The sequence below is a fragment of the Hyperolius riggenbachi genome, chromosome 1, assembly GCF_040937935.1.
Source record: "Hyperolius riggenbachi isolate aHypRig1 chromosome 1, aHypRig1.pri, whole genome shotgun sequence".
In the NCBI taxonomy this organism is placed as follows: Eukaryota; Metazoa; Chordata; class Amphibia; order Anura; family Hyperoliidae; genus Hyperolius; species Hyperolius riggenbachi.
This window is the reverse complement of record NC_090646.1, coordinates 196,075,989-196,103,654: the sequence shown is the minus strand read 5'-3', so window position 1 is coordinate 196,103,654 and position 27,666 is coordinate 196,075,989. Positions and strand designations below refer to the sequence as shown.

The 27,666-nt window shown below is 42.3% G+C and overlaps 1 protein-coding gene across 1 annotated transcript in view; it reads left to right on the top strand.

Annotated features, from left to right (window-relative positions):
- RNF150 (ring finger protein 150) overlaps positions 1-27,666 on the top strand; it is a 257,044-nt gene that overhangs the window by 206,626 nt on the left and 22,752 nt on the right. Inside the window, exon 6 of the mRNA XM_068279557.1 lies at positions 5,777-5,984. Coding sequence (XP_068135658.1) covers positions 5,777-5,984 — 208 coding nt within the window. The remainder of the gene's footprint in view (positions 1-5,776; positions 5,985-27,666) is intronic.

Below are 27,666 nucleotides of genomic sequence, written 5' to 3'. Positions count from 1 at the left end.
AATACTCAAAATAATTTTGATAGTACTTTCCCTCCTACTTTTTGGTACTTTTTACATTGCAAAGTGCTAAAAAGTTATTCTAAATCAAAGAAGAAAAATTGTCTCCTGGGAGAAAACTCAGGTGAAAAAGTGAATTGCATACGGGCCAAAGTGTGATAAAAGAAATACAAAGTGCATTGTTTCAATTATTACTCTAAACAATAAATTGTATTATGGAAATGTTGTAGCCAGTATTCGTAAAGTTGTATGAAACTCAAATTGAATCTATAGTATAGGCATATAACAAATTTAAAAAAGAGATATGATTGGTTTTCAAGTTAATGGAAGGGTTAATATGTTAAACTTCCACTACACTCAGAAGCTAATTGATAAGATTGCTGTTATTGCCATTCCAAATTTAAATTGTGTTCAGCTATACTTGCAACCTGATAACATGTTATCAATATGTGTGTGAGAGAGGCTGGCACTAGATGCTTGCTGGAAACCGACAGGCAATACCGGATTACGTACAAACAACCACGCACTCTCAGAAAAATACAGATCAATATGCCAGTAGTAGAGAAGATTGAGGCACTGTTGATTGCAAACCTTGTACCTTTAATCACAGTAGACAGACATCGGGGTATACAGTGGGGGTGAAGAGAGCCTGAGAGCCGTTTCGCTTTAACAAAGCTTCCTCAGAGGCTAATAGGATATCCTCTTAGCCTCTGAGGAAGCTTTATTAAAGCAAAATGGCTGTCAGGCTCTCTTTACCCCCACTGTATACCCCGATGTCTGTCTACTGTAATTAAAGGTACAAGGTTTGCAATCTACAGTGCCTCAATCTTCTCTACCACTGGCAAATAATATGTTATCAGTTAGCTTCAGTGAAGTGTAACTCTGCCTTCAAATGACTTTATACTAGTCTTTGCACCAGTCTTTTAGGCTACATTCACAGTGACGTTTAAGTTGCGTTCCCTGTTTGGATCTGGATAGCGGCACTACACGTGCGAGTTGCATGGCATACAGTGAAGCATACAGTCAATGAAAAGTATGCTTCAATGTAACTGTGCTCATGTTGTGGTAACACACTGCATGCAGTGCATTGCCATGCTCCACTTCGCTGGGCACAACCCACCCGCCGCACTGTGTACGTTGCTTAGGTGTTGTATTGCAGTTCAGCAAGCCGAATTACAGAGTGGTCATTATACCACACTGCAATGCATCACTGTGAATATAGCCTGCCTGGTTCACACTGGCATGGATCTAAAACTGATCCATTCTGTTAGCGTACAGTCAATGCGACGCATCTGTCTGTCCAGAAAAAACGCTGCAGACCCAAACTTGTGATACTTGTGGCGGAACAAACCAAACAGATCAGTTTGAATAGACCCTTGTGAACGGATCCATTGGTTAACATTGGGTCTATTCAATCTGTCCTTGTAAGTTCCGATATGGTCCGCTAAACCATCCATTTTTTAGACCGATGTGAACCAGGCCTTTTCTAATTTTTTCTTCTATCAGTTGTTTGCTTTTTGTTTGTTTTTTTGCTGTGTTTAGCATATTAGAACAGAAATGCAATTTTGAGTTTCATATAAATTTAAAATACGACAATAGTTTTCAACTGGCTAATAGTGCAGATAGCACCTTTCTGTATATTGTGAAAGCATTAATAAAAATCATTTTGCTTACATGACATCAGCGTAATAAGAAATGACAGGAAGCAAGTTATTTCTTTGTACCCATAGTCCTAAATAGCCTTATTCAGCAGCAACTTTAGTATTTGTTATAGTGAAATGGATTTGACTAGGGAAATACAAGATCTATTACATTATAAATATATATTCTGGCTTAAAATATTCACCATATACTGCAAACTTTAAGCATTTGTATAGTCATGTATAAAAAAACAAATGTTTTTGCTATAAAAGGCTGTAATTGCTGCTAGCTTGGATTGATAGTGTGGTAAATTGTACATTTTACAGAGTGCACTCAGCCTGGCCCAGCTGGCTCGTGTCTCAGCACCTTTAGCATCAGTATTAATAGCATGACATATCCTGTCATACAGAGGGCTGTACGTGGGTGAAATTCTCTTCTATTTAGCGAGAAGCCTTGATGTAAGAAAACAGAAGAAAAATCCTTCGTCAAAGCATTTTCCACCCCAGGGCAGAAGCATGTGATAGATCACTTGGGCACTCACAACGTCAGAAAGTTTTATAACTAACATTAAGATGTTTCATACCGTAGTCACAGCCTGAGAAGAGTGAGAGATATTTTTTTTAAGTGCATAACAAAGTTTACATAAATGTTTGCAGATTTCTCTGTGGGTGTTCTAACTAATTTCCATGAAAGACACAAAATCTCGTCTCATCTCCCCCTCAAGTGAGGACACTTTAAGTAAGAAGTTGCTAAAGTCGGTGGGTGTAGCCGAACAGCAAAATCAATTATCCCTTTGCACACTCTCATGCAAATACTCACTGCAGACCAACCATTCAGGGGCAGTGCGGTAATTTTAACCCCACCGCAGGGCAATGAAAATCTATGGGGGCTTTCATACTGACGAAGTACGACGCAATGCAATGGAAGGGAAGTTTTTCACCGCATCCCCGACGCTCGGATAGATCTACATTACTGCGCGGTTAAGCGCCGACTTGCGGTGACGTGCGGGAGACCGGAAGTCATTTAAGTCCATGGCGATGCAGGGATTTAACCACTTAAGTACCAGTGGTCTCTGCCCCATTAAGGACCAGAGACCGTTGGTACCAGAATGACTGGAAACCCGACGAATCGCCACGCATACCCGCCGCAACCGTCATCACTGCCACTCGCCGGGACCCCCAGGACATAGACTCTGCCGTCTCTGTGGCGGCAGAGTCCTGTGAGCCGGTCAGGAGCCGCTTTCATTGGCTCCTGACCCTGTCTTTCAATGTAAGCCAACGGGAGCAGCTTACATTGAAAGACAGGGCCAGGAGCCAATGAAATCGGCTCCTGACCGGCTCACATGACTCTGCCGCCATAGAGACAGGCAGAGCCTGTGAGATGCGGCGAGACTCGTCGGGTTTGAGCGGCGTGATCGTCGGGGAGTGATGGAAACGGCGAATGCGTGCAGCGGCGGCTAATTGAAATCTACGCCCTGCCAGCCAGGAGCCCACCAAAACAGGGCGTAGATTTCAATTAGCTTGGTCCTTAAATAGTTAAAAAAAGATGGCGATGCAGCACGTATGCAGCACACATATTTTTTACAATACACATTTGTGCACTTCCGTATTTCCAAAACAGAAAGTGAGCACAAGCAAGTGTCACTTCCTGTTTGGCTGTCGGCCAGAAGGGGATTTACAGCGTATTAACCTGGTAATCCCCAAAGGCCTGTTTTTGGCACCCCACCACTGCCACCAATCCCCAGTGTGAAACAAGCCTCAGAAACCACTGCTGTCCTGCAGCTAAGTTAAAAGCAGAAGACGTACGCTGCAATATTCTGCTCAGCAGTACCTGGTGTGGATCTATGATTTGGTTACAGCATCCTAGATTGTGATCCATTCGTCTTGTTCCTTGCGCATTGTCCGACTCTCTGTGACTGTACGCACTTGTTTGCTTCTGAGGAAGCGGCCTTTGGCCGTGAAACACGTGTCAGGCATTGTTGGTGTTAGGATTGGATATCCTGTCTATGCGACTACAATCAAATAATATACTGTTTATGAAGAATTAAAAACTGATGCTGTTCAGTTAAAAAAAAACCTTGTGAACCGTTTTTTGTATATATTGATGTTAAGTGGGGTGGAACTGATTGAACAATATTTTATTCGTCTTTGTTAATACCAGAAGACTTAGTTTGCAAAACTTAAACTAAACTTTGGCCATTTAAAACATGCAATGAGAATTAGCATGAGAGTGTGCAAAGGGTTAATTGATTTCATTATGGCTACTTTGTTGTTGGGAAGGAAAGTGTGTGGTGGTCATGGCAACCAACTTTCTATGGTCACTTTTGGTGTATAAAATAGGCATGAAGATTTAAACCCTGATTTTGTAAAATGGTCCCTATGTCTGGCCCACTTAAAGCCCAGATCCTAGGCTAACATTATCCCTGTCCTTTTTCCTCTTCCTGGTTCAAACCTTGTCCCTGCTACCCTATCAAATATTAACTGTAAACTGCCATATGTATTTCTTTTTAAACAATGCCAGTTCTGTGGCTGTCGTGCTGATCTTCATGGCTTCAGTAGTGTCTGATTCAGACACTTGCAACAAACATGTAGCCAGTGTGACCAGACTTCTGTCAGAGTACCTGATCTGCATTTTGTGTGGCTTAAAGAATTACTTTTGTCTGCAATGAACAAATGAAAAGTTAATTAGATCATGATTTGTCTGTAAGGGGGCTGGAGATTAAAAAAAAAACGAAGCTGAATAAACTTTAAAAAAAAAAAAAACTGAGGCAGTCAAAACTGAAGCTATATTTTTTAACCTTTAAAACCCTCCTCAAAAAATGGAGATCTCAGTCCTATTTAGAGTTCTAAATAGGACTAACCTTAACTCTTAGCCAAACCTTCAACTTGAGCTTAACCCTGACATTAACCCTTTAAATAAGCTGCCTACATTTTGCTTCAAAGAGAACCCGAGGCAAAGCTTTAAAGAAAAAACAGATACTTACCTATGAAGTGGGAACCCGTATCATCCTCGTCTCCACTGCCACTCATCAGGGCTAACCACTCCCTGCCATGCACTAACGTGGCTGTGCTGTGCTTGTGCGAGTATGGCCGTGCCTGCTCACTAAATCTAAGCCAATCCTATACAGCTTTATGCACAGGCTACAAGCTCTTCTTGGATATATTCTGGAGGTCCATGCGTGGTAATAATGGGGGCAGGGACAATGGGGGCAGGGAGGACATGGGAGCCTCTGGACTATCCAGAAGCTTCCTTCTACCAAGGTAAGTATCTGTTTCTACTCTTATTTTTTGCCTCAGGTAAACCTTTAGTTTGCACTGTTGTTTTGAAGAGCTAGAGTCTTATATTGACTCCCAGTCCAGACAATTGGCCTCAATTCACTAAGGTTATCTCCTGTCTTTAATAACGTTACTAGAGTTATCACCATGGTGATGAGGCATGTAGTATTCAGGAAACATTTTACCTCAGGCAAACCTAAAGTTAACTCTTCAGTCTTTAAGGTAACTCTTCAATCCTTAAAATAACTCCAGAATGCTAAAGTTAAAGACAGGCTGTTAATTAACTGCGGGTGTAAATAACTACAGAGAAGGTAACTTAACTACAGAGGAGGTAACTTGAGGAATGAAGAGATAAGATAACTCTTACTGTGTGGAGGCAAGTTTTCTCTTGCCTTATTATCTCCAGCATGATCTCAGTGAATTGAGGCCAATATCTGCGTGGAGCTTGTATGTCAGTCCTGCTTTTACCTGGGTTTCTATTAACTTCCTGTTGCATTTGCCCTAGAGTGCAAAAGGACACTAGATTGTAAGGGGCAGGTAATGATATAAATTATTCAGTGCCCCCTATATAACACTTTTAAATTGCGTCAACATAATATATACTTATCAACAAAACAAACGTTAACAGTGTATAAAATGCAACTAAACTTCAAATAGTTCTTCTGTAAATGGAGAAAATTAAGTGTTTAAAGTATGTACGTGTTATTCTTTCACATGTTTCAATAGTTCTTTTCTGTAGTGGTGTTTTATACCTAAAGTATAATATTACAGCAATGCTTGATAACGATTAATAGCAATTAGCATTTTCTTTTGACAAGCCTATTGTACTTAAATTCATTTGGTGGTGTTTTTCTTTTTAACAGCCTAATGCAGATTGTTTAGATGATATTACTCCAGACTTTGAGGGGTCAGTTGGACCGCCAACCAATCAAATTACAGGGGCCAGTGATGTAACAGTGAATGAAAGCTCTGTAGGCGTGGATCCCAATGTCCGATCGGTGGGTCTACTACAGGTTATCCAAGATGCTGATATGCTACCGCAAGTTGGAGAGGTCAGCTATACAACTAGCAGTGAGTATACTTATCGAACAATGGTATGCAAAGGAATGGCTGGTCTGGTGTAGATGCTGCTATATATTCTCTCTTCAGCTAAGAGTACATTGTACTGCCACCATAGAAGTTCACGTTTAAAGTAAACCTGACTGTAAAAAAAGAGTGTTTAAACATACTTGCCTTCATGAACTATAGGCTCTTCTTATTACATCGGGACTCCCCTCTGTCTTGCTTCTGTATGTCCTGTTCAGAACTCTGGTCAGATCTCCAGGGTGCATCCGCTGGACCCCTTAAGTACCCCTGATCCCCCCTTTAAAACAGCACACTTTTTTTTTTAATTTGCTACGATGTGACACACATCGCAGCACCTTTCTCCCCCTTTAGCGCCCCGTTCTGCTCAGTCGGAATCTTCGACTGGAGCAGAATGTCGAGGATGGGCTGGGAGGAAGTGTCAGTACTTCCTCCTCTCTGCCATTCATCAGTAACTCCCCCTCTATTCGTTCCTATCATCACAGCACGCTGCAGAGCTGCACTGTCTGCAGTCTTGGGGTAATTTAGCTCAGAACTATAGTTTACTAATAACTGTATTAGTACACTATCGGTCTGAGCTAAATTATCTCAAGATCGCACACAGCGCAGCTCCGCACCACGTCATGTAAACAGTAACTAATAGCGGCGAGTGCAGGGGGATTACTGATGACTGACAGAGAAGAGGAAGTACTGACACTTCCTCCCAGCCCATCCTCAAGCGACTGAGCAGGGGGAGGGGGGGCGCTAAAGGGGAAGGATTGTGCTGTGACTCTTATGTCACAGCACAGATGATATAAAAGTATTCATAACATTTTATATAAAATACGAGGTCAGGAGTACTTTAAGCTGCAAGACTGAGGGAAGGCTGGATGCAATAAGAATCCTGGGGTCTAGTGCCTATAGATCTTAGTGGCGAGGATAGTTTTTTTTTATTTTTTTAAAATGTGATTTCAGATTCACTTTCATGGTGCTGTCCACCCTTATCACATTGGCCAAGGATTTGCAGTATTTTAAAGGACAACTGTAGTGAGAGGGATATGGAGGCTTTCATATTTATTTCCTTTTAAAGAGACACTGAAGCGAAAAAAAAAACTATGATATTATGATTTGTATGTGTAGTACAGCTAAGAAATAAAACATTAAGATCAGATACATCAGTCTAATTGTTTCCAGTACAGGAAGAGTTAAGAAACTCCAGTTGTTATCTCTATACAAAAAGCCATTATCTCTACGACTTTCAAAAGTCGTGGAGAGGACTGTTTTCTGACTTTTATTATCTCAACTGTTAGTTAACTATTTACTTTTCCTCTGGCAGAGGAGAGGTCATTAGTTCACAGACTGCTCTGAAAGAATCATTTTGAATGCTGAGTGTTGTAATCTGCACATATTAGAGAATGATGCAATGTTAGAAAACACACTATATACCTGAAAATAAAAATATGAGAATATTTTCTTTGCTGCTAATCTTCTAGTAATTATTCATAGTACACAACCAATTCATTATATCATATATATATTTTTTTTTGCTTCAGTGTCTCTTTAACCACTTTGTCCTCCTTGACGTATAAAAACGTCAAGGAGGACAGGCGCGCTCCTGTGCGCTCCCGCGGCCGATCGTGCACGTGCACTCCCGGCCGCGGAGTCGGTAGCCACGAAATCAATGTATCGGACTATGGAGCCCGATCATTGATTCCTCTCCTCCGCTGAAAAAGCGACAGCTTCTCTCGGAAGCTTCGCTCTTTCTGAAGCGGTGTCCCTCTAAGCGTACATTGTACGCTTAGAGTGACGTCATGTAAAAAAAATCGAGATTGCCATCTTGTGGCCAAAAAGTAAAACTACAAGTAAATGCCCAAAAACATTACAATACACCAATATTTCCCCAAATAAAACACTTTTATATCCCACCCTCCCAAAAATGCCCACATAAAATGTTTAATAAAAAAAACATTACTATAAAATAAAAAAAAACACATAAATATTTACCTAAGGGTCTAAACTTTTTAAATATCTATGTAAAGATGAAATATTTCTCTCTATTTTTTTTTATAAGCTTGTAAATAGTGATGTATGCAAAACGGAAAAAATGCTCTTTTATTTCCAAATAAAATATTGTCGCGATACATTGTGATAGGGACATAATTTAAATGGTGAAATAACCGTGACAAATGGGCAATAACAATACGTGGGTTTTAATTATGGAGGCATGTATTATTTTAAAACTATAATGGCCGAAAACTGACAAATAATGAATTTTTTCATTTTTTTTCTTATTCTTCCTGTTAAAATGCATTTACAGTAAAGTGGCTCTTAGCAAAATGTACCCCTAAAGAAAGCCTAATTGGTGGCGGAAAAAACAAGATATAGATCAGTTCATTGTGATAAGTAGTGATAAAGTTATAGGCTAATGAATGGGAGGTGAACATTGCTCGGATGCATACGCTGAAAACGACTGAGATGTTAAGTGGTTAAAGGGAACCTTAACTGAGAGGGATATGGATGTTTCATTTTAATCCAGTGATAGGTAAACTTGGCTCTCCAGCTGTTAAGGAACTACATTGCATTTGCCTTTATGAATCATGACTAGCTGTCAGATTCCTGCAGTGCATTGTGGGACTTGTAGTTCCTTAACAGCTTGAGAGCCAAGTTTGCCTATCACTGTTTTAAACATTACCAGTTGCTTGTCAGTCCTGCTGATCTATTTGGGTCCAGTAGTAGCTGAATCACACACCTGAAACAAGCATGCAGCTAATCGAGTCTGACGTCAGTCAGAGCGCCTGATCTGTATGCTTGTTGAGGGGCTGTGGCTAAAAGTATTAGAGACACGGGATAAGCAGGAGAGTAAGGCAACTGGTATTATTTTAAAAGAAAAAAAACATATCCTTCTCAGTTTTCTCAGTTTAGGTTGCCTGGCTATCCTGCTGATCCTCTGCCTCTAAAACTTTTAGCCATAGACTCTGAACAAGCATGCTGAATAACAGGTGTTTCTGTCATTATTGTCAAATTTGACGAGATTATCTACAAGCCTATTTCTGGTGTCATTCAGACACTACTGCAGCCAAATAGATCAGTGGGGCTGCCAGACAACTGGTATTGTTACAGTTGTCCTTTAACTCTTCAGCCATGCATAATGGCACTGGATGTAAAAGCGAAGCTGTATAAACAGGATGGATACAAGCAGCAGCATACAGCAGCATAGTGTAGCAGCCAATGTTGACTGATTCAGATTGAGCGAATATTCCAAAGTAGCATTTTAGCTACAAGTGTGGAAGTGCTGTTTTAACTCCATATTGATCGTTCCCTCAGTGGTTTGTCAATGCTGCCTCAGTGACTGCTCAGCTACACATCCATCACTGAGAAAAGTCACAGAACGAAGTGGCAAGTTAATGCATGTCACTGCAGTTGGTATCCAGGCAGAATAATGCTGGGGCTGTCACACATAATAAGTGCTGCTGTATAGATTTGTTCCCAGTTTTGCTACTGTTTTGGTTATTGTTGTAGGTGATATCATTGTAATGTTTGTGCCTATTCTGTATTTTATGTAAGATATACTGTGAGCAGAACTACAGGCAGACAGCAAGATATAAATGTGAAATAGGAAATGTTTTTCCTCCCATATGCTTATAGCTCTGCCAATCCAGTGCTGTGATTCAATTAGCTGCAGACAGCTCAGCCAATGAGCCTCTTTATGTACGCACACTTCGGGCCCGTTCAGACTGCAAAACGCGGACGGCCACGCATGCAGAACGCAACGCGTACGAACGCACACCATCCGCGTTCGTATGCGTTGCGTGGCTGATCCCATCACTGAAAAGTGAATGGGACAGCCGGGCGTTTTTTGTAAAATCTGCGTGCAGCATGCGTTTCCGGACGGCACAGGTCCGGAACGCATTCTGTGTGAACATCAGACATTGCACTCTATGCAATGTCTGATGTCGTGCATGTCGGCCACCTGCACGCGTTTCCAAAACGCGGCTGGAAACGCGTGCAGTGTGAACGGGCCCGAATGCTTACAGCTCAGGTCATATGCTACGAGGACTGAACACCAGAATAGGTGCATAAAAGCACTATAATGCAGTGATATGTATTTACTGGAACAATTTCTCTGTTATTTCTGTTACTACTGTATATACCTCTCAGCCTTCTGAGTTAAGAATGATGGACTGGTACACTATAGTAGACAGACGTAGTCCGGCACTCAAATGTTGACTCTGGGGGGATTGAGGGCTCCACTCAGAAAGCACCTAGCATGTGCGTGCTTGCTAGCAACTTCCACCACCCTTGAGTAGGGACCTTCACACAGGCTCACAGTCCAAAGCAGGAGGCGTGCAGCAAGTGGGGTCAGTGCAGGGCACAACATACAATTAGCACATGTAAAAGAAAGGATACTGTGCACCTGTCTCCTTGTTCGAACTGCCGTTTTATTTTCTTCACACAGCCTGTGGTAAACAGTTATGACATACATGCGTAAATAACGTCAAACCTGAACTGCTGAAGGTGCTGCGGTGGTTGAGGGAGGGTGACCAGGGACAGATAGGACGACACAACAGCCGTTTCACGCCACTCGGGCGCTTGTTCACGTGCGTGTCCGTGCATAGGCGGCGCCGGGCGGCTTCCGAGTAAACTCTTCAAGCCACGCCCCCGGCGCCGTCTCATTGGAGTGGAATTGTGATGGGGAAAGGTCGGAGAGTGAAGGGGCGTGGCTTCGCCGTCCAGCGACGCAAAGACCACGTCAGTGACCAAAACAGGGCTGCATCCAAACACTGCCCAGTATAATGACACTTGTGATATACATAGCTGTGAACAAAAAGTAATAAATACGTGTTACGATCTTCCCTGCGGAAGAAAAATATAATCAGTGCTCTGAAAACATACACATTTTCGTAAATATTGTGAACATATATAACTACCTTAAAACACTCTTACTCTGCACTATGGGAATGCTGTAGATGTGATATACTTGGACTTTGCAAAGGCCTTCGACACTGTTCCCCACAAAAGTCTGGTGCAAAAGTTGAGGATGCAAGGACTGGGGAAGAGTCTGTGTTCATGGATAGGGAACTGGCTAATGGACAGAAAACAAAGAGTTGTGGTCAATGGATCATACTCAAAATGGGAGACTGTTAGCAGTGGGGTCCCACAGGGGTCTGTTCTGGGTCCAGTGCTCTTCAATTTATTTATTAATGACCTAGTAGATGCAGTAGTGAGCAATGTTGCTATTTTTTGCAGATGATACAAAATTGTGCAGAATCATTAACTCTCAGGAAGATAGTGTCATATTGCAACAGGATCTGGATAGGATGGCTATATGGGCACATACATGGCAGATGAAATTCAATGTTGACAAATGTAAGGTCATGCATTTTGGACGTACTAATGGTCTAGCACCATACAAAATAAATGGGATACAGTTGGGGACATCAAACTTGGAGAAGGACTCATTGACAACAAGTTAAATAATCGTACTCAATGCCAAGCAGCTGCAGCTAAAGCTAACAACATTTTGGGATGCATTAAAAGGGAAATAAAAACTCGAGATGCTAGCATAATATTGCCCCTGTTTAACTCTCTAGTAAGGCCACATCTGGAATATGGAATTCAGTTCTGGGCACCACATTACAAAAAAGATATTGCAGTTTTAGAGCAGGTGCAGAGACGAGCTACAAAATTGATGCGTGGGATGGAAGGTCTCACTTATCGAGAAAGGTTAGATAAACTGGGTTTATTTAGTCTAGAGAAAAGACGCCTTAGAGGGGATCTAATTAACATGTATAAATACATCAGAGGGCAATATAATACCTTGGCCGATGAGCTTTTTGTCCCTAGGCCTTCTCAAAGGACTAGAGGACATGATCTGCGCATGGAGGAAAAATGTTTTAGCCATTTATTTAGGAAAGGGTTCTTTACAGTAAGAGTGATTAAGATGTGGAATGCATTGCCACAGGAAGTCGTTATGGCAAACTCTATACCTGCATTTAAAGGGGGCTTAGATGCTTTCCTTGCGTTGAAAGACATCCATGGCTACAATTACTAGGTAATGCCTAATGATGTTGATCCAGGGATTTTATCTGATTGCCATCTGGAGTCGGGAAGGAATTTTTCCCTTTAGGGGCTAATTGGACCATGCCTTGTAAGGGTTTTTTCGCCTTCCTCTGGATCAACAGGGATATGTGAGGGAGCAGGCTGGTGTTGTACTTTATACTGGTTGAACTCGATGGACGTATGTCTTTTTTCAACCAAAATAACTATGTAACCTATAGATACTCACTGACGTTTGCTTAGGAGCCCTATTAGTCATTAAATCTACCTTTATTATGCTACATAAAATCATTATTTTATTATATTGCCATATTTCTTATGGTGTTGCCCCTAAAAAGGTAGAAAGCCCCAAACTACCCTGAAACCCCATTAAAAAAGAGAGACCAGGAGGAACAGTGCGATTTTGGGTGACCTATTAGGTGTATTCACCTCTCAGGACTGCCAACCCATCTATTCCCTTTATTTACAAAAGACTACTGCCTCTCTAAGGTTCAACCAATCCCACACCTCACTGTGCGATAGGTTCATTCTATTAGGGTACGTATCCCAAAAAGAACCAAGAAAAGGGAGGAACAAGGAAGGGAAAGGAGGGGACAAAGGGGGACAGATCATAGGGAGTTCCCTCGAGCCCTGAGAACGGATCCCCCACATGCACCAGGGGCCGCCTCTCAGTATCACCTATCCTGCAGTGTACAGACAGCGGTCTGTATCCAGGGCAACCAGGACAAGCCAGGCCATCCAATAGGAGGTGGATGTCTGCATTTGTTACTGGCCCCCAGGGGCACTCCACTCACTCTATATATTCATTTTAAGTTTTTAAATTTTAAATTTTTAAATTTCAAACAAGGGCATAATGCCTGCTGTTTTGGAACCATTGTCCAGTGATCACTAATAGTAGCTCATGGGGGAATCTGCGGACCACACTGGTCCTTCTCCAGAGCCCCCTCTGGCTCTTGATCCTACTAATATAGAATGAGCGGTGACAGTTACATCATGCTTCTGTTTTTGCTTATATTCGTACATGGCTGCCAACTCCACTTCCCGCATGACCTGGTGAGCCCAGTTAGTCACCTGGTGGACCAACGGGTGCAGTCCAGGAAGGAAAAAAAGGGGGGGAGGTCAATCAGGAAAAGTCCCCTACGAGTGCTACCCCAGGGGAGAGGAAAAGAGAAAAGAAGAAAAGAAAAGAAGGCCAGGGATACCCAAGGGATACCTAAGGGGGGAAAACCGGGGGGTGGTGGAGAATCTAGGGGTCAAGGAAACAGGCCAACTCCAGTCTATCATTCAGGCCCATCGGGCCAATGGCTTCAGAGCGTAGGATGACCCTTGATTCCCGTCTGGTTAACTCTCGGTCACCCCCTCTTCGTGACGGGGTGACGTGCAGGAGGCCCGCGAATCTCAAGCACCTAGCCCTCCCACCATGGACTTCCCTTACATGTTCAATCAGTCTGGGACTGCCCTTGCCCTACTTGATTGATTTAAAATGTTCACCCACTCTCTCCTTGAGGGGGCGGGTTGTTTTCCCAACGTAGTAGAAAAGACAGGGACAGAACACCACATAGGAAACAAACCTGGTTTGACATGTAATAAAGGCTCTCACTTCCCATTGTAGACCACCCAAGCGGTAGTTGGTGCCCTCCCACATGTTCGCACAGAAACTACAATTGCCACATTTGTGGTTACCCTTTGGGCGGCTACCTGTCAGCCAATTATGAATGGGGGCTGAGCGGTACTCACTCCGAGTTAGAGTATCTCCCAAGGTAGGGGCCCGCCTAAACACCACCCTTGGGGGATTTGGGAAGACCTTTTGTAGTGCTGGATCTCTTGTCGCCACCCCCCAATTCTTCTTAACGATCTGAGTCAACTTTCTTGACATTGGGGTGTAGTTGACTCAGATCGTTAAGAAGAATTGGGGGGTGGTGACAAGATGGTGGGAGGGCTAGGTGCTTGAGATTCGCGGGCCTCACGCACGTCACCCCGTCACGAAGAGGGGGTGACCGTGACCGAGAGTTAACCAGACGGGAATCAAGGGTCATCCTACGCTCTGAAGCCATGGGCCCGTTGGGCCTGAATGATAGACTGGAGTTGGCCTGTTTCCTTGACCCCTAGATTCTCCACCACCCCCCGGTTTTCCCCCCTTAGGTATCCCTTGGTTATCCCTGGCCTTCTTTTCTTTTCTTCTTTTCTCTTTTCCTCTCCCCTGGGGTAGCACTCGTAGGGGACTTTTCCTGATTGACCTCCCCCCCTTTTTTTCCTTCCTGGACTGCACCCGTTGGTCCACCAGGTGACTAACTGGGCTCACCAGGTCATGCGGGAAGTGGAGTTGGCAGCCATGTACGAATATAAGCAAAAACAGAAGCATGATGTAACTGTCACCGCTCATTCTATATTAGTAGGATCAAGAGCCAGAGGGGGCTCTGGAGAAGGACCAGTGTGGTCCGCAGATTCCCCCATGAGCTACTATTAGTGATCACTGGACAATGGTTCCAAAACAGCAGGCATTATGCCCTTGTTTGAAATTTAAAAATTTAAAATTTAAAAACTTAAAATGAATATATAGAGTGAGTGGAGTGCCCCTGGGGGCCAGTAACAAATGCAGACATCCACCTCCTATTGGATGGCCTGGCTTGTCCTGGTTGCCCTGGATACAGACCTCTGTCTGTACACTGCAGGATAGGTGATACTGAGAGGCGGCCCCTGGTGCATATGGGGGATCCGTTCTCAGGGCTCGAGGGAACTCCCTATGATCTGTCCCCCTTTGTCCCCTCCTTTCCCTTCCTTGTTCCTCCCTTTTCCCTTTTCTTGGTTCTTTTTGGGATACGTACCCTAATAGAATGAACCTATCTCACAATGAGGTGTGGGATTGGTTGAACCTTAGAGAGGCAGTAGTCTTTTGTAAATAAAGGAAATAGATGGGTTGGCAGTCCTGAGAGGTGAATACACCTAATAGGTCATCCAAAATCGCACTGTTCCTCCTGGTCTCTCTTTTTTAATGGGGTTTCAGGGTAGTTTGGGGCTTTCTACCTTTTTAGGGGCAACACCATAAGAAATATGGCAATATAATAAAATAATGATTTTATGTAGCATAATAAAGGTAGATTTAATGACTAATAGCGCTCCTAGGCAAACGTCAGTGGGTATCTATAAGTGTTGCATAGTGCACAGTAAGAGTGTTTTAAGGTAGTTCTATATGTTCACAATATTTACGAAAATGTGTATGTTTTCAGAGCACTGATTATATTTTTCTTCCGCAGGGAAGATCGTAACACGTATTTATTACTTTTTGTTCACAGCTATGTATATCACAAGTGTCATTATACTGGGCAGTGTTTGGATGCAGCCCTGTTTTGGTCACTGACGTGGTCTTTGCGTCGCTGGACGGCGAAGCCACGCCCCTTCACTCTCCGACCTTTCCCCATCACAATTCCACTCCAATGAGACGGCGCCGGGGGCGTGGCTTGAAGAGTTTACTCGGAAGCCGCCCGGCGCCGCCTATGCACGGACACGCACGTGAACAAGCGCCCGAGTGGCGTGAAACGGCTGTTGTGTCGTCCTATCTGTCCCTGGTCACCCTCCCTCAACCACCGCAGCACCTTCAGCAGTTCAGGTTTGACGTTATTTACGCATGTATGTCATAACTGTTTACCACAGGCTGTGTGAAGAAAATAAAACGGCAGTTCGAACAAGGAGACAGGTGCACAGTATCCTTTCTTTTACATGTAAGAATGATGGACGCTTCTTTGGGGGGCAAACATATTTGCGCTAAAGTCACTTCCCCAGCACACCTCCATTGATATACACCATTAGGAGTTCATAGAAAAAGATTTGTTTTTATTTTTAGCAACATAATGGTGCTTTCTTTCTTTTACTACCGTACTATTTCTTTAATATTAGCAATTGGAGATAAACAGTGCAAAAATATTGGACATTACATTTAAGACGATGTAACTACTTTTTGTTAGGACAATACATTTATTTATAAAGATCTGTATATGAGGTCAAAAAGAGGATCGTTGGAAGAAAAAAAGGTCAGAAAAGAGGGATTATCCCTCTATAAAATACAGTAAATACTTGCTAATGATTCAGGGTCTCATTTGTCATATTTTTCAGATCTACGGCTTGATTCACAAAGCGGTGCTGTTAGCACGCGTGTGAAAAGCCCCTTAGCGCGTCTAAAAGAGGTCTAAAACGCATAGTGCGCAAAGTTTTGCGCTCCGCGCGAAGTGCCCATTAAAGCCTATGGGACTTAGCGCGCGCATAGGACTTTGCGCGTGATCTGATTGAGAAAACCGGTGCTAACCTACTTAGCACCCTGGTTAGCATACCTAAATACTTTAGGCGTGCTAAGTAGGTTAGCACCGCATAGTGAATCAAGCCCCTAGACTGCAAATATACCAATTTATTATCAGGCCTTATTTATTATGGAGTCATGCTGTTGTAATACATGTAGCATTATTTATATTTATTTCAAAAAAAAATAAGCAATTTTATTCATTATGTTATATTCAGTAAAGTTCCTGTTTAAATTAATTTGGGTTTAGGGGAGGCAGAGGTGTTCCTGTATCAGGTTTTTCTATGATTTCTTCTTTGCAAAGTAGAGTGTTGTAAATTGCATCTATCGACACAGCTATGAACTGTGCTCACCGATAGTAGTTTTCAGAAATGTTCCTGAGCCCATGTAGTGATTGCTAGTACAGAAGCATGTAATGCAGAGCCACCTGAGGACTCAGATATTACAGCAATCCAATATTAGCTTTGGCTTTTAGCATATGGAGTTTTCTCTTCATTCTCTGAATCTTTTGATATTATCTACTGTAGATTCTAGTTTCTCAACATGTAGTATGCATACCCAAGGCAATACATCTCATGGGTTCAAGGGGTACTTGGGTCAAATACCGATAATGAAATGTAATTAATATTGGGATTTAGAAAATCGGTATTTAAATAATTAAGGAAATTGAAAATGCCTGGGAATCATTTATAAATGGGAACGACCACTAGTAAATATATAATTCTTGGTTTACACTGCACTGTTCAGTTTATAACAACAGGCATTCCATTTTTATCAGTTGATCTGGAATTATTGTAGGCCCACTATACTTGAGCTCCATTTGCCGGAACAGACCGAACAGATCCATTCCGAACAGACTGAGATGTGAACAGATCATATTGCTTTGCATAGGATCTGTTCTGCTAAACAGATCTTTTTTAGTGCAAAGACTAAAGTCTGCTGAGGTGACTGATTACAACCACCTCAGCCGATAGTCAGGGCCCCAAACAGCAACGGTTGCAGCAGATCAACTTGGTCAAGTGGCGACCAAGTGCTTTGAAGATGCCGCTCCCCCACCTGTCGTGTGACATGACGCACATTCCACTCTGTGATTCCTCCGTGTCCAGCCCCCCACATAGCAACAGTTGTCAGCTACATAGCTGACACGCGTCTGTACAGGCCGGCCCAGCGATGTTGCCCAAGGGGATCGGGACCCGAACCCCAATGGGGACATCAGTTGTTAGGTGTGTACATGTTAAATGTCAAGAGTAATTGAAACAATCTTACCTGTATCAAGAAGTATCAAGAAAATTGTTATATGATAAAATAACATTAAGGGACTAAATTGTTGCACTATTTCCCCTTGCAGTGTTGTACAGAATGACACCCCCCCCCCCCCTCCATCTTTCCTTCTGAGAGACTGTGTGGGGTGCTCTTTTATTCTCAGTCATCAGGTAACTGATCTATTGCCGATTTAGCTCTAATCAGTTGTAAGATGTTCAATAGGTATTTTCAGCAATACCCAATTTTTCCAGTTCTAATTCAAAATGAGCATGTCTTTTCCATTGTTATATGTTGTATTTGTAATATTTACCAGTAAATATACACTGTAGAGTTGAAATGAGTTGTAAATGATCACATTTGTGATTATTTGCATTCTGCACAGCGCCACAATGTGACCTGTTAGGAGTAAACTAACACAGAGAAGGGTCTGGGATCATTGCATTAGAGATGATAGAATCCATAGACGATTGCTTTTCACAGGGCATGCACGATTTCACATCATCCTTGCTTATTCAGCAGAGATCAAACAAGGTTTCCTGTAATAGTTTTCAGCAGTTTTATTTCCATGCATCGTAAGTGTAACAAACAGCTGCATTGAAATTCCTCGGATCTTGCAAAAATTCTGCTCCACATATAATCAACACTGAGCACTAGAGAAACAACATTTAACTCCCAGTATGTGTTCAATAAATAATGGTTAAAGTGTTAGTGTGCTTAAAGCTATATAGCTATATATAAACTACAAATCTTCAGTGAGCTTTCTTCCCGCATCCAAATCTTTAGAAACTCCTATTCTGCAGCTACAAAAGTGTAATTCAGAAAATAAAAGAGAACCGCTCTGTGTTTCTAAATGATATCTTCATAAATGTTTAGCCACCACACTGACACAAGTTACAAACAAGACCTGACTTATACTTTTTGTGCCCCAATGCCAAGTATGTTGTGACTCCCCTTTCTTGTGCACAGTGCCCCTCCCATTCCATGTGCAGCCCCCTCTTCCATGTGTATCATGCATGTACTGTAGGCCCTCTCTTTCATCAACAGCTCCCTTGAGCATCACTCTCTTTGTTCATGTGTTGCTCCCTGTTTTCAGCCTCCTCTTTCATATGTAGCAACCCCCATTTAATGTCCAGGTGCCCCTTAGCCTGCAGCTGCCCAAGGCCCGGGCCTTGGCGGTCTTTCCAAGAAATCCGGCCTTGGTGATAAGCGTTCCCCATAGATCTCTTATGCAAGGATGGTGGTGTCCAGATAGGCTACTCTCTTCCCTGAAAATCACTGGGGACATACGGTAGGTGATATATAGGGCATAAGATAAACAGTACTGCTATGGTGCATAAAAGCATTTATTTAATACACAATAAAATAGATAAAAACACTGAAGTTGTATTGTGGCTTATAAACAGCATACATATGCTACATATTAATATGCCTTCCTTTTAGTGTGATGTCAGAATACTGGCCCAAGTGACTGGATTCATATATTAGTTCCTCAGGGACCCTTGGTCTGTGCAGCTGTTACAATTCTTAAAGTGAACCAGAGTTGGGTGTAATATGGAGACTGCCTTATTTATTTTCTTTTATGCAATAACAGTTGCCTGGCTGTCCTGTTGATCCCCTGCCTCAAATACTTTCAGCCATAGACCATGAACAAGCATGCAGCAGATCAGGTGTTTTTACAGTATTGTCAGTACCAACAAGATTAGCTGCATGCTTGTTTGTGATGTTATTCAGACACTACTGCAGCCAAATAGATCAGCAGTGCTGCTAGGAAACTGGTATTGTTTAAAAATAAATAAATATGGCAGCCTCTATATACCTCTCACCACAAGTTCACATTAAGATTTGCTAAAGAATTTAGAGTCAGTTTAGCCCTGTAGTCACAGTGAGGATAGTTCCAAAGCACATTATCCAGGAAGTGATCATCAGCACCGACTGCAGCTTGTTTGCTATCAGTGTAAAGCCCCATCTACACGATACAATTCCACTTGCGATCAAACTCGATTGGATTGAATTTGATCGAATCGATTAAATCCAACATGACCGATTGGGATTCAATTAATAGTGTATTCAAATTTTTGGTTAGTTATCAATGCAAAATCGACCACACAATCGATCCAATCCTGATCGGAATTCAAATTCAATCAATCGCACATGGAATTGTATCATGTAGATGGGGCTTTATAGCATATACAAAATGGGGCTATCGTGCCTGTATGTTTAAAAATGGTAGTCAACAAGTTAGTTTAATCACTTTTTAGTTTTCGAATATTAACACTTTAAATGGATTTAAGGTAAACACTTTACAGTACAAAATGTTTTTCTTGTAATTGTAAGTTTCTACTTCTGGAGCTGGCAATACATTTCCAAAATGTGCTGTAAGTACAAATCAACCTTTTTATACCTGGGAATGTTGACTTACTGCAATACTTCCTGTACTGCCATTTTCCTCTCTCTGCATGAATAATTAGCTGCACAGAGCAGGAACACATGTTACTTATTTTCCACACCTGCACAAAATGAGTAAATGGCAGACGCTTAGGGCCACCAAATCATAGAACCTCAATGCTAAGTGGTTGTATGTGTGGTATGTTTATGCGCAAAATGAATGCTTGCTACTGTGTACTGCTGAAATTAATTGGTACCGTAATTTGTTTCTCAACAAAAGTAAAGTTTCACTGTATACATGGTGATGTTCAGATTAGTGGGTAGTAAAGCTCAAACCACGGTGTGGTTAGAAACAACCAGCTGGTCAATATCTTAAAGAGAACCAGAGATGAAGCAACCTCATGTATTTTACCTTATAAATCAGTGGGAACATGACAGTAAACACCTAATCTGCTCTTTGTTACATTGTTCTCTGTTTAATTTGCCTGTTATCACCTCTAAGATAAGAATCCCGACTAAGCAGTCGGTCTGGCTTTGCTACAGAATAATTATAGCTGAGACTGTGTTCTTTGCTGTCTTCAAGTCCAAGCCTGCCCCCTGCTGGCTTTGCTCAGGAATCATTATAGCTGAGTCATTATAGCAAAGCCAGAATCAATGCTCAGTCCGGGATTCTTATCTCAGCTAGATAACAGACACTTTTAGCAGTGAGGATGGAACAGAGAGCATGGTAAATGTTTTCTCTAATGTTCCCACTGATTTCTATGGTAAAATACACAAGGGTGCTTCGTCTCTGGTTCACTTTAAGGTTCAAATATAAGTAGACCTGTTTATAACATGTCCACAAAACATAATGCCCTGCATAGAATATTTAGCAGTGGGGGGCGTGGCTTGACGCCGAAGGAAGATGGCCGCTTAATCCGGAGCTCCTGCCTTACACCCACCGTCAGCACCAACTAACCAGCATCGTTCTACCCCCAGACTGGCATGAGAAGCACCCGGAGCTCGCAGAGCACCTCAGCCGACTCTGGACTCCCGCTTGTACACTCTGGGAGAACCGTACCGGAGATTTTCAAACCGCGGAAGAGCGTCTCGCAGACATCCAAGATGGCGCCGGCTAAAGAGACCCGCACTACGCAGCCTTCTCCAGACTCTTCCCCGACACAGATCCAAAAGGTGGGTGACAAACAACACAAGGCTCCCACCCTAGCAGACATGAGATCTATGGCGGAAGACATTAAAAGCTCACTTCACGCTGCTATAGCAGAAGTACACTCAGAAGTAGCCGCCATTGGTAACCGCCTCCAGACCTTAGAGGCCGCAGGCTCTAAGAGAGACACCCAGATAACCATGCTTCACAAAGCGGCTGTATCACATAACGATCTTCTGCTAACACACTCCTCTCATCTGGAGGATCTAGATAACAGGGGAAGACGCAATAACATAAGAGTGAGAGGGGTCCCTGAAGCAGTGGCAAATGACCAGATTAAAGCTGCTCTAACAACCATCTTTAACGACCTTCTTGAAAGGCCCACTGACACAGAAATTAGCTTCGTCAGAGCGCATAGGGCCTTGAAGCCGCGCAACATCGACAACGCTAAACCCAGAGACATTATATGCTGTCTTGACTCCTTCCCACTCAAAGAGGAGATCATGCGAGCAGCCAGGAACCAAGATGAAATCCTGTTTAATGAAAACCTTATCCATCTCTACCATGATCTATCAGGCATCACACTGGCAAAGAGACGTGCCCTGCAGCCATTGCTTAAGGCCTTGAAAGAGAAGGGGCACACCTATCATTGGAGATTCCCCTTTGCGTTAGCAGTATTTGCTGGTGGCAAGCTGTTTACTCTTAGACATTCCTCAGGCCTTGCGGACTTTTGTACTGACCTAGATATACCAGTAGTAAAGATTCCCAGTTGGGACGGATTGGGATTGATTCAGGATCTCACGTCTGGGCCATTTCAGAAGCTTTCTGATACAACACCAGAGTATCCACAACCACTCACGGAAGACTCGGCTGCTAAAGGGAAACCTCATACTGCAGATGCGAACTTAAACTCTTCGGACGAGGACTGACATGTTACACTTCTTTTTTCCCCTTTTGTACATTTTTCATCTTCCTTTTTCTATTTTGGAATGGAGGGCTTATTTTTATTTTTGTTTGCCTTTTCTACAACCTACAAGTTCTCTACCCCTTCCACAGTGAAGGACAATGAATCGCTTTTACACTATATGCCTTATCCTCACTAATCAGCTGTTAGTGTCTAGACAAGGTGATAGAGAACTATACTGTTATAACTAAGATCTAAAATCAATAGATAGTCTTTAAGTGTTTAGGCTGCACTCTAGCTTAATTTGTTTGAACCTGCTTATTTTTAGCCAACAACCTAATACTATTCGCAAGTAAATGTTGTTTATAAGTCAATGTAAACCCAATTGTCACCCTCCCCTTCATTCTTTTCGACTGTTCAACCATGATGGAAAATGTAAAGCTCGTTCTCTAGCTATGCTTCTCATCTATTCTCTAGTGGACATTGGGGGATAGAACGTTTAATGTTATATGTTATTAGGTGGTGGGTTTGGTAGGTTGATGTGGATGTGTTGCCACTTTTATAGGTTGACGCTTATCAGACTCCCACACAGTGTATACTAGTATATACTGACATCTCTACCCCACTAAGGGTCCAGGAGCGACCATCCAAGTCGTTCCTGAGTGGGTTCAGTAACCAAATCACCCTAGATTTGACAGGACACTGGTCCAATATATCCATGTGCCAGTATTTTCTCCTTCTCCTCGGCTTTATCACTCTCCTCCCCCTAATTATTAAACCATTGCTGGGTGAGGCTGTTCCTTCCCCGACTGCACCTCTAGAGTTAGCCTTGACATACCTAGATATGCCACAATCCCAATCCCACGCTTCGAACACATCGTTCGGCTGGGAGACATGGAAGATTATGTCACTTAACATCAATGGGATTAACACCCCTGAGAAGAGACATATGCTCTTTGATCTCATGCGCAGAGAGAAAGTAGAAATTGCTTTTCTACAAGAGACACATCTAAGAGCCAATCACATACCTAGCAAATTCCATCACCTTTTTCCAGTGGCCTTTCACTCTACCTCCCCTACCACTAAAACAAAAGGAGTGTCGATTTTTATACACAAAAAAATCCCCTTTGCCCTGGAAGAGGTGAGGAAAGACCCCAATGGGAGATTCCTATTTGTAAAGGGGAGAGTCGGGGAGAGACAGCTAACTTTAGCAACTGTATATGCTCCCAATCAACACCAGCCCTCCTTCATCAAATCCATAACCTCTGAACTTCTGGACTTTTCTCAGGGCATCTTAATATGTGGAGGTGATCTCAATGTTCCCTTAAATCCCCTAATGGATTGCTCTAATAACACTTCTTCTCTGTCATACAGAGCCTTAAAAATGATTAAATCGAGCCTTCATGGGCTGACACTGATGGACTCCTGGCGAACTACGCATCCCATAGAAAAGGATTTTACCTTTTTCTCGCCCATTCATAATAAACACTCGAGGATCGATTACATTTTCATCTCTCAAAGAGACCTATCCTTAATATACGATTCCTCGATAGGTTATAAATCGATTTCAGACCATGCACCAGTATTTCTGGTTTTAAAACTCCCAGATAAAATTACTAAGACATGGAATTGGCGTTTAAACCCCAATCTGCTTACAGATAAGGCTAGGTCAGATAAAATTACAGATACACTTTCGGAATATTTCACATTAAACAACAGCCCTGATGTGTCAGCCCTTATGGTGTGGGAAGCTCACAAGCCAGTTGTAAGAGGCCATCTCATACGTATGGGAGCCCAGCTTAAAAAAGAAAAAGAAGAGGAAATCCAAAAACTGACAGCTGATATACAACGACTGGAAGGTTCACATAAACAGTCCTTGGCCTCTCAAACATTAGCAGAACTACACACAGCTAGGTCAAAATTGCACTATCTTCTATTCACTGAAGCAAAGCGGAAAATTATGACAGGCAAAAAGATATTTTATGAATCTGGCAATAAGTCGGGGAAGTATCTGGCAAGAGCCCTGAGAAAACAAATGAATGCCTCACACATTCCCTCCTTAATTAATAACCAAAACCAGAAAATTGTCAAGTCAGAAGAAATAGTTGAGGAGTTTAAAACCTACTACACTTCTCTATATAACCTACGAACGGATCAAGATGACCCTGAGTTAGTACATAATAGAAAAGTAAAAATCTCAGAATTCCTCTTACAGCATTCCAAATCTTTAAACATATCACAAACTGAGAGAGAGGCCCTAGAAACTCCCCTTACAGAGGTGGAATTTTTTACTGCGGTAAAGGCTCTTAAACCAGGGAAATCACCAGGGCCGGATGGCTTCACATCCCAATATTACAAACTATTCAGCAATTCACTAGCCCCTGCATTCATATCGGCCTTCAATTCAATTACCCCAGATACTTCTCCGACACAACAGCTATTAGAAGCTCACATAGCTGTGATTCCAAAACAGGGCAAAGATCCGCAAAAATGCTCTAATTACAGGCCCATATCCCTTTTAAACTTGGATGCCAAACTTCTTGCTAAGATTGTGGCAAACAGATTGATGCCACACATACCCGACCTAATTGATCTGGATCAAACCGGGTTTGTATCAGGGAGAGAGGCCAAGGACAATGTTATGAGAACCATAAACATAATAGCCCACACCAAAAAGACAGCAACAAAGGCTTTCCTTTTATCTACAGACGCTGAAAAGGCCTTTGACAGGGTGGCGTGGGATTTTATCCACGCCACCCTGTCACGCCTCAATGTTGGAATAGCAATGGAGAACTGGGTGGGACTCCTCTATTCTAACCCTTCAGCCAGAGTGAAAGCGAATGGGACACTATCCTCCCCGTTTCAAATCACAAACGGAACAAGGCAGGGGTGTCCCCTATCCCCACTGATTTACATACTGACCCTTGAACCGTTTCTGAATGCCATCAGGTCAGATGAAAATATCCATGGATTGTGGACTGGTAGGGAATATCAGGTAGTTGCAGCATTTGCAGATGATTTATTGTTTTTTCTCCAAAAACCGCACATTTCCCTCCCTAACCTAATTCAACAATTTGAAGAATTTGGGACACTATCAAATCTTAAGATTAACTTTCACAAATCCAATGCTTTAAACATCTCTCTTGATGACATTACGGTTCATGACTGTCGTTCACAGTATCCGTTTCCTTGGACCAGGGGCCCGCTTCGGTACTTGGGAATTGACGTTACACCAAACCTAAAAGATCTATTTGAGGCAAACTTTACACGAATTGGTGAAATTCTGAAAGGAGATTTACTGAGATGGGGACAGAAATCTAACTTATCATGGTTTGGCAGGATGGCATCTGTCAAAATGAATCTCTTACCCAGATTCCTGTATATTAGTCAATGCCTGCCTATTGACCTACCAGCCTCCTTTCTACGCTCCTTGCAGTCCCAGATTAACAAGTTCATATGGGGCCACAAACCACCACGTATTAAACGCTCAATCCTATCTCTACCAAAAGAGGCTGGAGGGATGGGCTTACCTGATCTCCTTAAGTACCACCTAGCATCTCAATTTTCTAGGGTTGTGGAATGGTCTAACGTCACTTCTCCCAAGAAGTGGGTCCTTATTGAAGAAGAAACAGCCCAATGCCCCGCCTATACCCTGGGCTGGTCAGATGCCACAAGCCAAAAAAAGAACACAATGGGAAATCCACTTGTAATGGCTACGATTAAAAACATGAGGAGATATCTTCCAGCAATGGGATTAACATCATTTCCGGGTAAACTCACACCACTGCTAGCCAACCCAGGCTTTCTATCTGCGGAAGATATCCCCTTCATACAGTCATGGCCGAAAGATAAATGCCCAAGAGTACTAGATTGTATAACAGGTGGGCAAGTTAAAACTATGTCAGACATCTCCACTCTCAATGACAAAACCCAACTTTCCAATTGGCAATACTTCCACATACGTAGCTATTTAAACTCCCTCAAAACAAAATTTGATTGGCTAAAACCCTTAACACCTTTTGAAAACCTGATAATAAATAAGGCCCTTCACACCCACCTTGTCTCCCAGATATATCAGATGCTACTGACATCTTCTTGCCCTGCCAAACTGAAGTTCCAAGAAAACTGGGAAAAAGATTTAGGCTTTGAGATAGGAGAGGAACAATGGGAGAAAATTCTTATTCTAAACCATAAGGGGTCCTTGAATGTCTCCACACAAGAATTAGGATACAAAATACTCACCAGATGGTATAGAACTCCAAAAATCCTCCATAGGATCTTTCCCCTAGTCTCAGATAGCTGCTGGAGATGTGGAGCAGCTAACTGTAATATCTTGCACATTTTTTGGTCCTGTCCCTCCCTTGAAGCATTTTGGAAACCAGTCTATAAACTTATAGAAAAGATTACTTGTTCTGACCTAGAGTTCACTCCAAGTGTCATTCTTTTACATGACACACAAACAGGTACAAAACTGTACAAAAAATCCCTTACTATCCACCTCTTAAACGCAGCTAAAGCTCTGATACCCCTAAATTGGAAATCCCCTAGTCCACCTTCAGTCAAGGCGTGGATTCAGAGGGTTGACGCTACCGAAACAATGGAAAGAATGATTCTCATGTCACAGGATAGATCAGAACAATACACGATTACTTGGTCTGTTTGGAATGTGTTTCAGTGCTCTGATGAATATAGGACCTTGATCTCCTGAATTGGACTCCTTACTCACTCACCTATTTCCCTTCCTCCCTCTCATCTATCCTCCCCCCCTCTGGCACATGGAAAACCATTGAAAACCATGGAAAACCTGGGAAACCAGGCCTATAGGCTCTAGATACTTGATGTCCTGGACAGATAATATAATCTACTAGATAACAGGTGATCACACACCCAGACAAGATTAGTATATCAAGTATATGGTTATATATATCTGAATTTTCTCTATAATGCACATGTTTATATATTGCCTTTGCAACTCTTTCTACTTCTTGAATGTTAATAATTATCAACGTACTTTACAGTACCCATACTGATATATTGTACCTGATCTTTGTATTGCTTCTTGCTAATAAACTTTGATTGTGAAAAAAAAAAAAAAAAAAAAAAGAATATTTAGCAGTGAATATGCCACATAAACACTGCCCTAAGCTTGTTTTCCAAACCTTCACCTCAGGCCACTAGTTCACAATCCCTTTTGCCAGTTTCTGACAGAGCTTCTAACCTTTCCTCCCTTCATACAGACTTAAATGTATACATTTTTGCTGGGGGTTCACATTAGGCTTTAGAATTTATACTTATGGGTCATTGACACAAGACATTAAGCAAATGGAAACTAAAAGATCTTGAAAAGAAATATCAAAGCATAAACACAATGTGTTAAGTTAGATATGAGACAGACAATTAAATGCAGATAAAAGAGGTTTTGCTGTGATGAGCTTGGTGGGATTTGTGAATTAAGCACAGAGTACTTATTACATGAAGCGGAGCCTATGAACTGTTTACATTGGCAAACTTTCTTTGTCTAATCAAAAGATAATACATGCTTGCTTCTCACACTTGTGTTTGATATGCTCTTAATCCCATGACCCTGGCCACTGATGAAACACGGGAAGCAGCTCTTTATCTCTATAATGGGAAGTCCTATGTA